Source organism: Podarcis bocagei, assembly GCF_964188305.1.
Source record: "Podarcis bocagei genome assembly, chromosome: 7".
Lineage (NCBI taxonomy): Eukaryota > Metazoa > Chordata > Lepidosauria > Squamata > Lacertidae > Podarcis > Podarcis bocagei.
Window position 1 is genome coordinate 36,994,960 of NC_138132.1, and position 15,464 is coordinate 37,010,423.

The 15,464-nt window shown below is 42.7% G+C and overlaps 1 protein-coding gene across 2 annotated transcripts in view; it reads left to right on the plus strand.

The window, feature by feature from the left end:
• Positions 1-15,464, plus strand: part of NUP93 (nucleoporin 93) — a 68,971-nt gene that overhangs the window by 6,331 nt on the left and 47,176 nt on the right. Inside the window, exons 1-3 of one of the 2 annotated variants that reach the window (XM_081203662.1) lie at positions 2,029-2,051; positions 3,871-4,078; positions 5,600-5,717. In XM_081203662.1, coding sequence (XP_081059788.1) covers positions 3,900-4,078; positions 5,600-5,717 — 297 coding nt within the window. In that variant the 5' untranslated portion in view covers positions 2,029-2,051; positions 3,871-3,899. Of the gene's footprint in view, positions 1-2,028; positions 2,052-3,870; positions 4,079-5,599; positions 5,718-15,464 lie in introns of those variants that run through there. The other variant, XM_081203661.1, reaches the window with a different exon arrangement.

Here is a 15,464-nt window from a genome sequence, read left to right on the forward strand (position 1 = left end):
GAGGAAGTGTGCAGCCTGTCCGTTGCTCTTTGAGGCTGGGGGGGGAATAATATTTTTTTCCTTGATTTCCCCCTCTAAAAACTAGGTGTGTCCTGTGGTCCGGTGCGTCCAATAGAGCGAAAAATACGGTGCCAGCCTTTGTAGGTACGCTGCTGACATTTTGCACTAGAGTTCCCATCAGTCTTGGCCAACATAACTGCTGGCTAGGCCTGATGGGAGTTGTAGTCCAATGATCAGGACAGCATCAGTTTGGGGAAGGCTGGTCGAGGCTAACCCAGGTTCTGAATCACATTTTGTGATCCAGTGCTGTCAGCTAGCCTTACCAATGCTTTTTGCACAGTTCAGTTTAAAAGTACTATCTTTAAATAAAAGTACTATTTTATTTTAAAATAAACTTAACAGTACCTTTTTACATTTCTAATAATTTTCAGTGAGGTTGATTTCAGAGATGCCTGATCCTCACTCCAATTTTCTCCACCTACTGCCCTTCCCACCTCACTCTTGCTGTTTGGATAGAAGAAAGGCCAGATGTGGGTTAAATCTAGCAATACTCTCAGGATCATTCCAGCATTTTTACAGATTTGCATGTGTGTTTTATACTGATTCATGGTTGCTTCCCTGTGTGCCGTTCAAAAGCGAGAGCAGGGAAATGCATCATCGGAAGCAGCCCATGGAGTGTGCTTTGCTTTACATACTTATTGGCTTCATTGTCGTCGCAGAAGTTTGCTGGTGCTCTTGGTGTCGTCTTACTGACGATGTAGTTAATGAAAAAGAGAAGTGAACCGGATCAAAGTGGAGCGTGTGCTGTTCCTTCTGTCAGTACCAGACGCACTGCTGCACCTTCTGGAACCGGCAGTGGCAGCCTTAACTGGGTGGGAGGGCAACTGCTTCGGTCACTGTCTGCCAGCAGAGGCTTTTCTGTCAGCGGTGCACAGTCATTCTCTGCCAAAGGGGAAGCAGCTTTCAAGGAGATGCTGAGGCGACATCCTGTACTGCATTGCAGGGCATGAAATTGCCTTTTCTCTGTGACCTGGCTCTCTCCCTGGCTTCCATGGCCACCGCCTGCGCTATTTATTGGATTATTGAAGTCTGATGACCATTTACGTTAGCAAAGAGCCCAGGGCCTGGCAATAGGGGAGGTTCACATGGTCTCCATTGTCTGGAGCCAGCCTGATTATTTTCGTTTTTTGGCATTTGCATGAATTCTGGGATTAGCTTTTCTTCTTCAGGAGCAAAGTCTTGTCAGGATGGGTTGGCCATATCTTGGGAAAAGGCATATACGCTCTCTGCACCTTGGGTTCCAGGGTGCACACTGCACACTTCCCTGTAGGGACAAACATATTCTAGACCCTTCTAGACCCCAGCCACTGAAGCCTGTTCTTACCTACATAGCTCTATCTGGATTCTGCTTCTTGGTCACCCTTAAGTGTCATGGCATGAGGGGAAGTGGCTTTATTTGTATCAGGGGTGAGGGACTTTAGACCCAGAAGCCAAAGGCAGCCCTCCAGGCCTCTTTCACTGGGCACTGGGGCTTTGCTCAGGCCACACACCCCTCCCTAGGCTACAGTCCTCTGATCAGCCCTGTTCCATACACTCCTCAAATGCTTTTTTATTTTTATTCTGGAAGTGTAATAATGACTTTTGATTGCCTGGATGGAGAAATGGATGTGTGCATAGAAACCTCTAACTGAACATAGCCTACTATGCAAAAGGTATAATCATATACGTTCCTGTGCCTACTTTCCTGTAGGGCTCTGCCCAGCACAGGCATGTGACACCCAGAAATTTGCCCATGAGGGAATTGCAGCCCTTGGGCTAAGAAAGATTTCCACCCCATCTTATACTGATACCTATTATCAGTTTGTCTGAACCATCAAGTATTGCTTCTATTTCTACCCTAATAGTGAAATGTTGCCTTAAACAGAGTGGAGGATGGGCTGACTCAGATGCTTTGGGAATTCCACAAAAGGTTAGATCAGACAGATCAACAAACTTCACATAAGAAGAGAAATAAACTACCACAGGCAGATCAATGCAAACAGAAGTGAAAAGTAAGACTATGGAGTGGGGTTGGCACAGTGAAAATCAAGCTTTATAAATTCTGGCTTTTAAAGCACTTAACAGATTGCAGCCTGTTTTGGCATAACTTATTCCTCCCTGAGAGTTCTTTGAAATGACTCCTACGCGGGAATACATGTGAAAAGTGTTAATGTCGGATGGGAGCCCCTTGTGGGTTTTCTGGAAGATAACTGTGATTAGGATATCAGATTCCTGCCAGCTGCTGCTGGTAAGTCTTTCCTCTGAAATCTGCAAGGGTTTCAGCTACAACACTGAGCTGGCTTCTATAGGAGTTCTGGAACTTCAGGAGCTGGGCCCAAAGCACAGCCCTTCTCTACAGCAATATTTTCTAGATTTCTAGCTTTTCCCTGGACCTTAAGCTTGAAATATATAGAAGAAAGTTCAAAGCACCCACTTGGGATCAAAGCTTAAATTGAATGATCAGATCCCACTTCTGTAATTTGTTTTAAGACTAGCTCATTTGAAAGACCACATGATATTTCTATTTATAGTTAGTTTTTATCTGAGTTTGTTTCTATTTTATTTGTTAAACTTGCTGGACACAGCTTAGAGACAATTGTCACTAAGCAGAATATAAATTGTCAACAAACAAATAAATTTCAGAGACATGAACTTGAGGAGCTTTCAAGGAAAGGGGAGTAGCACTGATGCTTCAGGGCCTTTTGGTCATAATAATACAAATAACTTATATAACACGTAATTCAAAATACTCTAACTTCATGTTTAGCTGACTCATCCTTATAACAGCCCTGTAAGATAGGCATGTATTAAGATAATAAAAATAATAATCAATATCCCCATAACATTGTCTGAGGCCACTTTGTGAGCCAGTGATCAGAGCTTAAATTTAGAAGCAGAGACTGCTTGGCTCACACCTCATAGTTATCTTTGTGGTCTGTGGCAGTCAGCCTGTGTCACTTTTATGGCAGTGGCCCTGGTGTCAATTGCTTCCAGGTCTTTCAGATGACATAGCTGTGCAACTAAGCCTTTGTGTTGGTTCCTGGCTCTCCCTTTCTTGCTTTAGCACAAGCCTGGGGACCCAAATGAGGCCTTTATCTGGCCCTTTGAAAAGCCCACAAGTAATACAGGAGGGTTCTAGTGCTCTCCTGCTGTTGTTCCCATGCTACTCTTCTTCCAGGTCTGGAAGTAGGATACAGCCATCATGGCATTGATAGCCTTATCAGCCATCATTTTTTTCTAGTTCCTCTTAAAGTTACCTAAGATGATAAGTGAAGGCTTTAATAAGCTTACATTCAGGTTTCATTTTTACATGGAAAAAACAAATCATGGCAGGATTGGTAAGAAAGACTTACCTATGCTACCCCTGTTCTGTACATTTCTTGTAGTATGGATGCTAAGCTATCCTTGCAATTAACCCTTTGTTGGAGTTGAGTAACAATGCCTTTTGTGCGATGAGCTTACCATACCACCTCTCCAGTGATAGATAGAAATTTCTATAAGCCACCAGCCATTACAAGCCCATAAATTGCCGAATCAAATTAAAAATTATACAATTTAAACCTCTGAGACCATCACTGAGACCTTTCTTTTAATGACAGTCAGTAGAAATTTTACAGTCTTTACGGTTACCTCTTTATGCTCAAGTGATGTGTAGGTGATAGACTGGCAAATATTTTGCTTTTATCCATAAAACTGACCACAGCACGCTTCAGTCTATTATTTTTTTCACACGGGTTAATTGGAGGCTGACGTTGTCAGTAGACTTTTCAGGTTGCCATGATTGTACATTCCATTCTTTCTGAGGTGCCTTTTCATACCAATTTCCCTCAGGTCAGTCCACACAGTGAGCAGCCTCCCAGATGGATGGGGAAGGGTTTGGGGAGCTCCTGCAGCAGGCAGAGCAGCTTGCAGCAGAAACAGAGGGCATCGCTGAGCTTCCTCATGTCGAACGCAACCTCCAAGAGATCCAGCAAGCAGGAGAGCGCCTGCGCTCCCGGACACTGACCCGCACTTCCCAGGAGACGGCAGATGTCAAGGCGTAAGTTCCTGGTTTGCTTGAAGCTTTTGGTCGTGTTGGTAAGATGCTTATAGCAGCAGACCTAACTAGGGAGTAAACCCCAATGAACCCCTTGGGACTGAATTCTGAGTGATGTGCTTAGGGTTGCACTGTAGGTCATTCTTTTTATATTCTCTGTGGAATGTGTTATGATGTATCTTTAAATTGCTTTTATGTAATTTGATTGTGGTCTGTCCTAGACACCTTTTGGGGAGGAAGGGTGGATTATTATCTGTACCCATTCCAACCTGGGTTCAGGAATGAATCTTCCTTGATTACCCTAGTGGATGACCTCTATTGAGAGGGGAGATTGTGAACCTGTTTCTCTTAGTAAATCCTATTGACAGTGATATCCTCCTGGACTGTCTACAAGAGATGGGTATCAGGGGCACTGTTTCACAGTGGGTCCATTGTATCTCCAGGGGCAAAAAGTAGCACTGGATTATTGCTTCTCAGCCCTTTGCTTTTGATCTACTGGTGCTGCAGAGCACTATATTGTCTCTGGTGCCATTTAACACTTACATGAAGCTGTTGGGAGTGGTCATTAGTGTTGGGAGTCTGAGGTGAGATGCCCATGTAGTGGAAGTTGCCCCCAGTTCCAGTCACCACACAGAGGCAGTTTAAGGTCCAAACTAGCTTACTTCTGCAGAAGATAAAGCTTCAGTGATGCAGTTTTGGATGTTGATAAATACATACAGTGGTACCTCGCAAGACGAAAGCCTCGCAAGACGGAAAACTCGCAAAACGAAAGGGTTTTTGGTTTTTTGAGTTGCTTCGCAAGACGATTTTCCCTATGGGCTTGCTTCGCAAGACGGAAATGTCTTGCAAGTTTGTTTCCTTTTTCTTAAAACCGTTAATACAGTTGCGACTTGACTTCAAGGAGCAACTCATAGCACGCGGTGTGGTAGCCTTTTTTGAGGTTTTTGAAGACTTTGGTGATTTTTGAAGCTTTTCCAAAACTTTTCTGACACCGTGCTTCGCAAGATGAAAAAAACCGCTAGACGAAAAAACTCGCGGAATGAATTAATTTCGTCTTGCGAGGCACCACTGTACAGCTTGTAGGCTTTGCGGATACAGATACAAATACAAAGCTGCTCCAGCAATTCAATACATGGAGTGATTTGTGTCCTTGAAAGAAATGAATCTCTTCCCCACGTCCAGTTCCTCAAACGATCAGGAGTTTTTGAGCAAAGTCTCATCAGTACACCAATGATACCCAACTCTGTTTCTTTGTAACATCTGAACTGGGAGTGGCTGAAAAGGCCTTGAACCAGTGTCTAGATGCAGTGGTGGGCTAGGTGAAGACTAATAAACTGAGTCTGAACTCTGGGAAGATGGAGGCTCTGTGAGTGTGCCTGGAAGTCAGTAAGTTGCCTGCCCTGGATGGCGTTGCTACTCTCCCTAAAGGAGCAAGTGCATAATTTTGGGGTCCTTCTGGATCCCGCTCTGTCACTGTGGAAGTATTTGTAGTCTCATTCCCCTGCCTTTTCATGTCTCTTATAGATCAGTTCTCCTTGGGTCCAGAGGTCTTGACATCTCCCACATCTCCCAGCGGTTGGAGAGTCTTAGTGCTGTAACAACATTTGAGCCTCTAGAGCCTGTAAAGGACACAGATATACAGGTAAGGGTCTTTGTGTAATGATGTGTGAACAGTATCAGAATCAGCAGTGAACAGTAATGGGTTACTGCCAGCTTTTGGGGGAAGCAAGTGTTTGAGCTGTACTGATTGCAACACTTTTAAGTACTAGGATAGTTTCCCCACATTTTCCTATCAATGGGGATATGTTCTGTGAAGTTAATTGTGAATTTCCCAGAGTTCTTTTCTTACCTCCCCTCCTTCAGTGATGACAAATTCTACCTTCAATATCTACATGTTTCAAATATTCATGCTTTAAATATTAGGATCAAAAGTTTTAGTATGAGACGGTCAGGTTGGAAAAATGATTCTGCACATAGGTTGCTTAAACCTCCCTGAAGTTGGTATGATTTCATCAGCATGAACTATGTGCTGCATTCAAGACCCATCTTTGCAAAAAGCCACCAATCCCAGAAGGCAGAATTCTGTGTTTGCCTCCCTTGTTGCATCTGTTTTCTCTTTAGGGAAAGAGCTGTAGCTCAGTGGTAGAGCTCATGCTTTGTGCGTGTAAGGTCTCATGTTCAGCCCCCAGATTCCCCAGGTAAGGCTGGGGAGCGGGGAGACTCTTACCTGAATCTCTGGTGAGCAGCTTCAAGTGATTGTAGATAATACTGATGCACAATCTATTTTCAGTACAGAATTTGGGTTTTCTTGTACTGAATTTGAAGTGTAAGTACAATCTGTCCTCTTTTCAACATTATTCCTTTCTTTACTGAATCAGCTGCCTCTTCATCTCCCCACCACACCACCCCATTGTGTTGTAGTGGGTGGCACTGGCAGATTCATTAGGATTCCAGACTTTCAAATAAAGGCAGACAGAACTTCAGCTACTACATCCTTGTAAACTTCTGTTTTCCTTTCAATCAAGGCTTTAGCCGGAATGGATGTCTATAAAATTTGTGCTTTGAATGGCTCAGTAGTATTATTTGGCCCAAGGTCTTAGCCCATCAGCCTCCCTGCCCTCTTCTGTTAATCAATTGAGTGTCTTGCTGATCTGAACTTGTTTCTTAAACCATATTTTTTTTACTGTTGATTGGGGAGAGGCATGCCAAATTGCATCTTGGTTAATTATGTGAATTATTTAGCAGTAATAAACTTAGATGGCTGATACAAAAAGAGGGTAGTTTCGGAAATGGCTCCCATTAGAGTAATTGATGAGGAATCTTGTAGTAGATTCCTGTCACTTGAGAGTGGGGTGAGTTTTTTCTTGGGTGGATGAGTCTTTGTATTTTGGAGGGACTTCATTTTCATATCCATTTTGAAGGCAGACAGTATAGCACTGAAGGTAGGCATGCCTTCATAGGTTACTCTTAAACTCATGAGGTGCAGCATCCAGTGAACCACTGGGGTTCCTTTGGACCCTCCCAATATGGTTAAAAAAAACCAGGAGAGTCCTTAAGGGAGAACACATGGCTTCCTTCCTGTTGCACTGCTCTGAGGAAAGGCAGGATTAAGGTTGTGCTAGAGGAACAGAAAGTTCTGGTGTTGCTTCAGCAACAAACAGCCTGAGCCTGAGCCCTTATTACTAAAATGAGAATACTAAATCCATTTGAAGGCCCTAAGCAATCAGATATTGAAGGTTATGTCATGATTTGTGTAGATCACGGAGGAGGAGCTGACCAAGAATTTAGTAGGTTTTGATCAAAATAGGATTTTCGTTCCATGACTGGAGTGGGGTCCCATCAATCAGGAAGGCACATCAGCTTGCTTAGTCTTGATCTGTAACTGTTTAACCTTTCCCCTTTGTTAGGGAATAAATTTCCTTACAAATAAAATTTTATTCTTTTGATCTATTTTTGTTGTTTTCTCGTCTTGTTTAAACCGCTGACCTACCCCAACAATCTTAAATCTGAGCAGTAGATAGAGTACCACTTGCAGTCAGATGTTGTAATTAAATTAGGACCAGGCCTTCAGAGAAATTCCATACCCCTAAATTTATTCTTCCACCATGACAGAAAATGGTTGGATGTTGGGTTTGTTGAAAGGTATGTCATCATAAGGTGAGGAAGAAGCCTAATTGCCTTTTCACATGATAAAGAGTGATTGACTCTTTCCACCAGTTGAAGACTTGGGAGAAAGCTGCAGCTGGTCCTACCTCCCAGTGAATGTAAGTCACAGTGATCTTGGGCTTACATCCTCCTCTGTCTTCCTCTGGTTGTGGGTACAGGAGGAGGTTAGAAGCTTTAATTTTCATTTTCGATTAACCACAGGTGGTTGTGATGGTTCAAACTGGATAGACTATGGTTAAACTTAGCTATGGTTTGTTGAAACACATCAACTTCAAACCGTGCTTAATGAGATTTTCTCATTTCAGCAAATCATAGTGAAAATTAACCACAGTTTGGGGTTTCATATGACAGCAGTTAATTGAAAATGAAAGCAGAAGCATGTGGTTGTGCCAGAGGAAGAAGAGGGAATGCATAAGTCCAAGACTGGCTATGGCTCCACCTCATCACACTAAACCCTAGTTATAACATCATATTCTAACATAGCCTAAGGGGTGGGTGCGTGAAAACTCATGCCCGTTGCCTTCGCACATTATGCTTTAACTGTACTTTTAAAACATGTAAGATGCATATCTCAGAACTAGTGTGGGAAAAGCAGCCCAAAGTGCAGAACAAAGAGGTCCTGTTCTCAAGCAGCTGTTTTTTCTCATGCAATATTTCATTTGATTTTGTATTGACATCACTGCTACATTTCAGGTATTAGTCTGTGCTCAGTGCAATTCCCACTTAATCTGCCTGGAATTAAGGATGACACATCCCATAAATGTGAAATGCATTTGTAATAATAGGCACAGTGATGTTTACTGGGGCTCCTTTAGTGTTACGGTGAATCCACAATCTCTTCAGCTTTTAAATCTTTGGCTTCAGAAATGCCAGTAAGATGACAGGCTTAATGGCATTATGCAAAATCTGTTATACTGAGCTGTACGCTTTGGGTTATTTCCCTGTGGTTAAATCTGCAAGGAATCCATTCTACTTTTTAGCTGTTCAAAAAGTACCTTTTTAAAAAAATCATATCGAGTATAGGTAACTTACTTTACTTATGCAGTCACAGCTTTTCACAGGTGGGTGGGGAAGGAAGGAAGGAAGGAAGGAAGGAAGGAAGGAACCAACTCTCCATTTATTTGTTCCTCCTCCCCTCCCACACCTGTGCAAAAATGTGATTGTGAGTTTAGCTGACATTGGGAAGGAAGCACAAGGACTCTGGAACCCTTGTGCCTCCTTCCCAAAGCTTGGCAAGTACTTAGGCTTTGAGAATGGAATGTGACAGGATGGCTCTGGGGCATTGCCCTCATGCTGCCTTTCTGAAGCCAGGTTCGCAGCCCTTCACCTTGTGATAGGTGCTTGCGCCTGATATCCTCTTGCTGGTAACAATGGATGCTTTGCCACTGTCCCCAACAGTCTAGTGGTTCTACTTCTGAATGCCAGGTCAGTCCATAACAGAACCGTGCTGATCCACAATTCTGTTGCGGGTGAGGAGGTTGGCTTAGTGTATTACTGAGACCTGGGTGTGGGAGGTGGGTGGGCTAACTTTGACTCCACTCTGGTTGCCCATGTATTCAAGCTTGCACCTGGTGTTGGGCCAAAGAGACTGGCTAGTGATTCTGTAGTTGTTACCGCCCACCCTACTGCTAATCAGCCTCCCTGACTGTGCTGGCCAAGGTTGAATTGGGTGTGATGTTATAGGAAACAAGAACTGTGTTTTAGGGTGACTTCAGCATCCATAGTGGGGATGCCTCAGATCTAGCTCAGGAGTTCATGGACTTCATGGCAACCATTGGGCTGTTTCAAATGATCATCAGTCCAATGCACACAGCAGGACATACTCTTGGTTTAGTCTTTGCTCTATGTGGGGAGGGTGGAAATATAGGGGTTGAGGTTTGGACTTTCAGCAATAATTCTCCCTTGCAAGAATTGTCAGTGCATCCTAAAAAATGTGGTCCACCCGAATATTGCTCTTTTGCTTAAAACACAGCAACATTGTTTGCTTAGTTTGTTTATTGATTTACTGAATCATTCAAGGGATAAATTAAATTTTCACCTCTTGAATGTTCAGACAGATTCATTCAAAGGCAGATTTGTTCAGTTATGATCCAAACTGGTGTGTGTATTAATGCATTAGCCAGATCTTATTTACCGTATTTTTTGCACCATAACACTCACTTTTTTCCTCCTAAAAAGTAAGGGGAAATGTCTGTGCGTATTATGGAGGGAATGCCTATGGGTGGCATGCCTACGGATTTTCCTCCTCTAAAAGCTACGTGTGTGTTATGGTCGAGTGTGTGTTATAGAGCGAAAAATATGGTAATTGCCACTCTTATTTGGTCCCAGGGTTAGCAGAAATGCCAGTAGATTGAGTTGGGGCATCAAAGAGTGCTGCTGTATTTACAGTAAAGAAATATTAAAGCAAAAGAAACTGCAGGAGTGTGTGTAAAACTACCTATTGTGTAAAGATAGCATGTGCATTTCTTTTGCATTTGTTGCTGTGCTACTTCTGTCTCTGGCCCCACCCGCAACGGGCATGTGCCCCACTTAAGAAGAATACCCAGAAGGTAATGCTGCCCTTGGGCTGAAAAAGACTCCACAGCCCTGCATTAGAGTTACCAGTGGCCTAATAAAATCAGAAGAAAGTGGGCAGATGGCAGGTGTGTCCCATGCTGTCTCTTGTTTCCTCATATATCTGCAATCGTTATTGGCTGAGCAATGGGGTTGAGCTGAGCAAGAGTGAAAGTCTTCCTTCTTTGTGAAGACTCTGCCCACCCCAGTACTGTTGAAATGCAGCCAGGCTTTAGTGGTCTCTGAAGTGCTGGATTGTGCCTGGATTCCATGCCTGTCCGAAATGTAGGCTCTAGTGCGCTAATGCACTTCGTGAATATTTCATTTGGTATTCTTGGTTCAGAACACAGCCTGTTGTTTCCGAAAGCTGTTGGAGAGATGTACTGGGTTTTGTTGTGCCGAAACCTCTGCAAAGAATAAGAGCTTTCCATCTGGTGGCAATCAGAATATGCTGGACAGTAGTTTACTTGCTTGCTTGCATGCTTGCGTTCTGCTCCATGTCACCAGAAACAAATGGATAAATCTTAAGGGCTGAAACCTCATACCTTCAATGCTGGCTGAAGAGTCTGCTCCAGAGTATCAGCGCCAGAAGGAATACTACATGAGTGCCGGTTGCTTTTGTTTCTAATTTATAAGTTCTAAGCTGAAGATGTTCAACATTCTGCAGCAACAGCTCTTTAGAGTCCATCATATGCTGTAAAATAATCATGAGATCACTACTTACTAGACCTCAGTGGGTTAAAGAATGCTCTGTCAGAGCAAATGCTATATCATTTCAGAAACAGATGAGACATCTCTTTTCCTAATTCCTTTTACGAAATGTTGCATGGCTGTATTCATTTTGACTAGGGTAGAATATGGTTTATGAAGTTGGCATGTTTTTGTAATTATTGTTTTTTTTAAAAAAGGCAAATGCCCCTGACAGTTAAGTCCAGTCGCAGACGACTCTGGGGTTGTGCCGCTTATCTCGCTTTACAGGCCGAGGGAGCCAACATTTGTCCGCAGACAGTTTTTCTGGGCCATGTGGCCAGCATGACTAAGTCGCTTCTGGCGCAACAGAACACCAAAACCAGAGCAGCACACGGAAACACCGTTTACCTTCCCGCCAAAGCGGTACCTGTTTATCTACTTGCACATTTTGGTGTGCTTTCGAACTGCTAGGTTGGCAGGAGCTGGGACAGAGCAACGGGAGCTCACCCCATCACGGGGATCTGAACCACCAACCTTCTGATCAGCAAAGCCCAAGAGGCTCAGTGGTTTCTACCACTGCACCACCCACGTCCCTTGTAAAATGTGGATAAATCTAAATACAAGTTTGGATATAACATGAAACGATGGTTAGTTTGTAACAGAAGCAAGAGCATCCAGTCTCCTCCTTTTGGTTAAGCTCCAAACTATGCCACTGTGCCCATTGTACACATAAATGAGTAATTACTCCCTGTTGCCCTACTTTACTTCCCTTGATCTGGACACTAGACTTCTGTTGATGCAACCTAGAGTAGCATTCACTTTTTTGCTGCTTCATCACACTATTGACTCATGTTGAGCTTGAGGGTCTACTAAGACCCCTAAATCATTTCTACTTGTACTACTGGCAAGCTAAATGTCCCCATTATATTTGTGCAGCTGGTTCTTCCAACCTAAATGCAGAGCATTACATTTGTCCCTATTAAAATTCATTTTGTTAGTTTGGGCTCAGTTCTCCAATCTGTTAAGGTCATAGTGAAGCCCAATTCTGTATTATGCAGCATTAGCTACCCCTCCCAGTTTCATGTCACCTGCAAATTTGATGTGCATCCCCTCAATACCTTTATCCAAGTGGTTTATATAGATGCTGAACAACAACAGGCCCAGGACAGAACCCTGTGGCACCCCCTTATCACATTTCCCCAGGATAACGAGGAACTGTTAGTGAACACTCTTTGGGTGTGAGGCATGATGTTGCAACACAACCACATGTCTTGTGCAAGCAGCATCCCATCTGAGCTTGCAGTTTGCCAGACACCATAACAGCTGGGGTGGCAAAATGTTTTTGTACTGCTCCCCTGGAAAAAAGAGAGGTTTTACTAAGAGTAGACCTGTTGAAATTACTAGCCATGGTTAAGTTAGGTCTCCTAATTTCAGTGGATCTATTCTGAGTAGAATGTAGCTGGCTACAACCCGCAGCTCCATGTTTTATCTGCAGATTTCCATACTATCTTAATTGGAGGAGGTGGTAGGGCTGATGAAAGTACCAGATGCTCTCAGGGCTGTGTTTGAACCTCAATCAGCCCTCACTAATAGTTGACAGGGGCTGATGAGAGTTGTAGTGCAACACATTTGGAGGGCAGCAGGATGGTAAAGGTTGAACTAAATACCTAAGCAGTTTGTCTCTCTCTCTTTTTGTCTATCTGCTGATCTGCCTTTTTTATTTACAGTTTAAGTGCTGCATTTTATAAAATTTTATACCTTAGGGTGACCACAGGATATAGGATAAAAAATTACTTTGCAGTACTAAAATACTGCATGGGCCAGGAAGGTAAATCTGTTTCGATAGCTGTGATAACAAATTGGGTTTCTTTCCTACCTTAAGATTTCAGCTGTTGTGCTTACAGCTGAGGTTAGGCTTTTACTGGAGAGTGAGTTTCAAAGGGTGTATCACATATTTACGGTAATATTGAAGCATTGATTGTTGACTTATTTGTAGACATTAATACAGAACTATTTCCTTACTTGGTGCCTTGGAATGTCCATTAAGCTTTTGGCTTTGGGCCAGAATAGGTTGCAGTTCTGCAGTTTATAATGCACGTTGGCCATCTGTCCTTAGAGTACTAATGTGAGTTTAATTTTAAAAGCACATGAAGCCTGCAGTTTCTTTTGTTTTAATATTTATTATCTTGCCAATACTAGGAAGGATGGTTCTTTAATGCACATTACTCAGGTTTGTCTTATTTAAAAAAGCATAGCATAGAAAAGACATGAACGTCATTATGTTTTGTGTATTGTATTGTATTGTATTGTATTGTATTGTATTGTACTGTCATTTCAGTCTGGTAACATCACATCTTGGGATTACCTTTAGAAGTAGCATTGTTCATTTGGGTGCGGTAAATATGTAAGCAAATAAATGATATATATTTTTTGTAAGAAGCCTGAATGCTTCAGCTTCTTGAGTTGGTGGTGGTTTGGGTATTATTGGTGATGATATGATCGGAAACAGCACTTTGATTTCTTCTCTGAAATAAATATGGAAGTATTTTGCCTTATAGTGGTTAAAAAAAAGTTCCCTTGCTTTCTGTGTGGAGCATCACTCTGGATTTTTGCAGATGTTTTCAGCCAGCAGGTTCAGATCAGAGTTCATCCATGGTGCCTAGTGACAACCCCATAGAACGCAATATAGGCAAGACTTGCTGGCTCAAGTCGTAGTGATCTTATGTGGGTAATGTTTAAGCTGTCCCTGATGAGGAGGTGCTGGTGATCTTGTGGGCAAAGTGAAATCCAGAACAACAATGTCTTGACCTATCTTCCCCACTACTCTTGAGTGACGTTGGCATATTTTCAGTATCAACAATATTGGGCTTTATGATTGGCAGTGGAGGCCCTGTTGGTGGTGACACCACTGTTGTGTGCTGCCTTGCCAGTACTGGGTAATTGAAAGACATTGTTTCTGGCATCTTTGACTTTATTAGTTAGTTGTGGGGCATTTGGCTTGTTTTAAAATGCTTGTATTGCTTTTATTGCCTTGTTGTCTGCTGTCCCAGGCTCTCTTGGGAGGAAGGGTGGATGAAAAGCAAATAATAAATAATAATAAGCAATGATAATAAAAATAAAAAATAGGTAATCTCTCACAATGTGTAAGCTACAATGCTCTCATGCTCTCATTATGTTGTATCAATATGTATAAGATATAGAATACTTTGTTACATTGGATAGTTTAAGGCTGATTTTGTATGAACATTAGAAAATTATATATATTGCAGTCAGTATTTACGCTAACAAAAAAGGCATGTAAACACGTGGTTTTTCAGCTACTAAGCAGGTGTGATTAATAAGGTCTGCATATTTGAATTGCTCTATTGATCGTATTGTATCATATTATGTGCCAACATACTTCAGCACAGCCAGAAAGAGGGCATTACCATATAGCATTTTAATTTATGCAGTGACAATGACTATTTATAGGCTTAAATAATTACAATGCCAATTTGGGTCACTCTGCTCTACTTCTTTAGTTACTTGCTGCTGCAAGAGATAATAAACTATCTGCAGGAGGGTGAATTAATAGGTGTCTCGGTAGACCTGAAAGGGCAAGAATTTGATTGCATTCTTTAAACCCTTTTTATAATTAAAAACATTTTCTATTACAGAGGTGGGCATTCTGTCTTAACCCTTGGGCGTAACCCCCTCCCCCTCCCCTTTATTTGAATTTGTGCAGGCCATATCTGTTGTGAATCATAGGTTTCTAAGCAGGTAGTTTTCACATTTTCATCATGGATGTAGTGGTTAGCATGGAAAAAAATAAATGCCAACTATTAGTCATACAGTTTCAGGGCCAGGCTTGAGTGATGTATGGTTGTATCTAAAACTAGTTTTGGCATGACCGTTCTCCAGCTCAGGATCATTGTCAATGTTATTTCCTGGTTGTTCTGCTGCAATTAAAGCCAGGATCCCTGTGTTCATGCCACGTAGCATTTCATAGAGACAAAAGGGTCAGAGCTGGGGTCAGGTAACAGGGAGGAGGAGAATATATCCCAGGGTGCACATGGCTTGTACCAGGCCCCAATCCACTGAAATGATTTAGGTTCTGGTGCCATGTGCCATCCTTACACTGGAGATCTTGATAGACAAGTGGTGGAACCAAGACCTGGTGGGGCACCTAGGAGGTCACATGGATGATGCCTAGGTCCCCATCCTCCTCAATTGAAAAAGGAACAGTAGTCACTTAAGCAGTACAGTGGTGCCTCGCAAGACAAAATTAATTCGTTCCGCAAGTCTCTTCATCTTGCGGTTTTTTCGTCTTGCGATGCACGGTTTCCCATAGGAATGCATTGAAAATCAATTAATGCGTTCCTAGGGAAACCGCCTTCAGACCAGGTCCGGGGACAGTCTGTCCCCGGACCTCTTCTGAAGGCTGGGGGGGGGGGGACAAGGGCTTTTCTTCTCACCCCCAGCATTTTAAAAAACCCTGGGA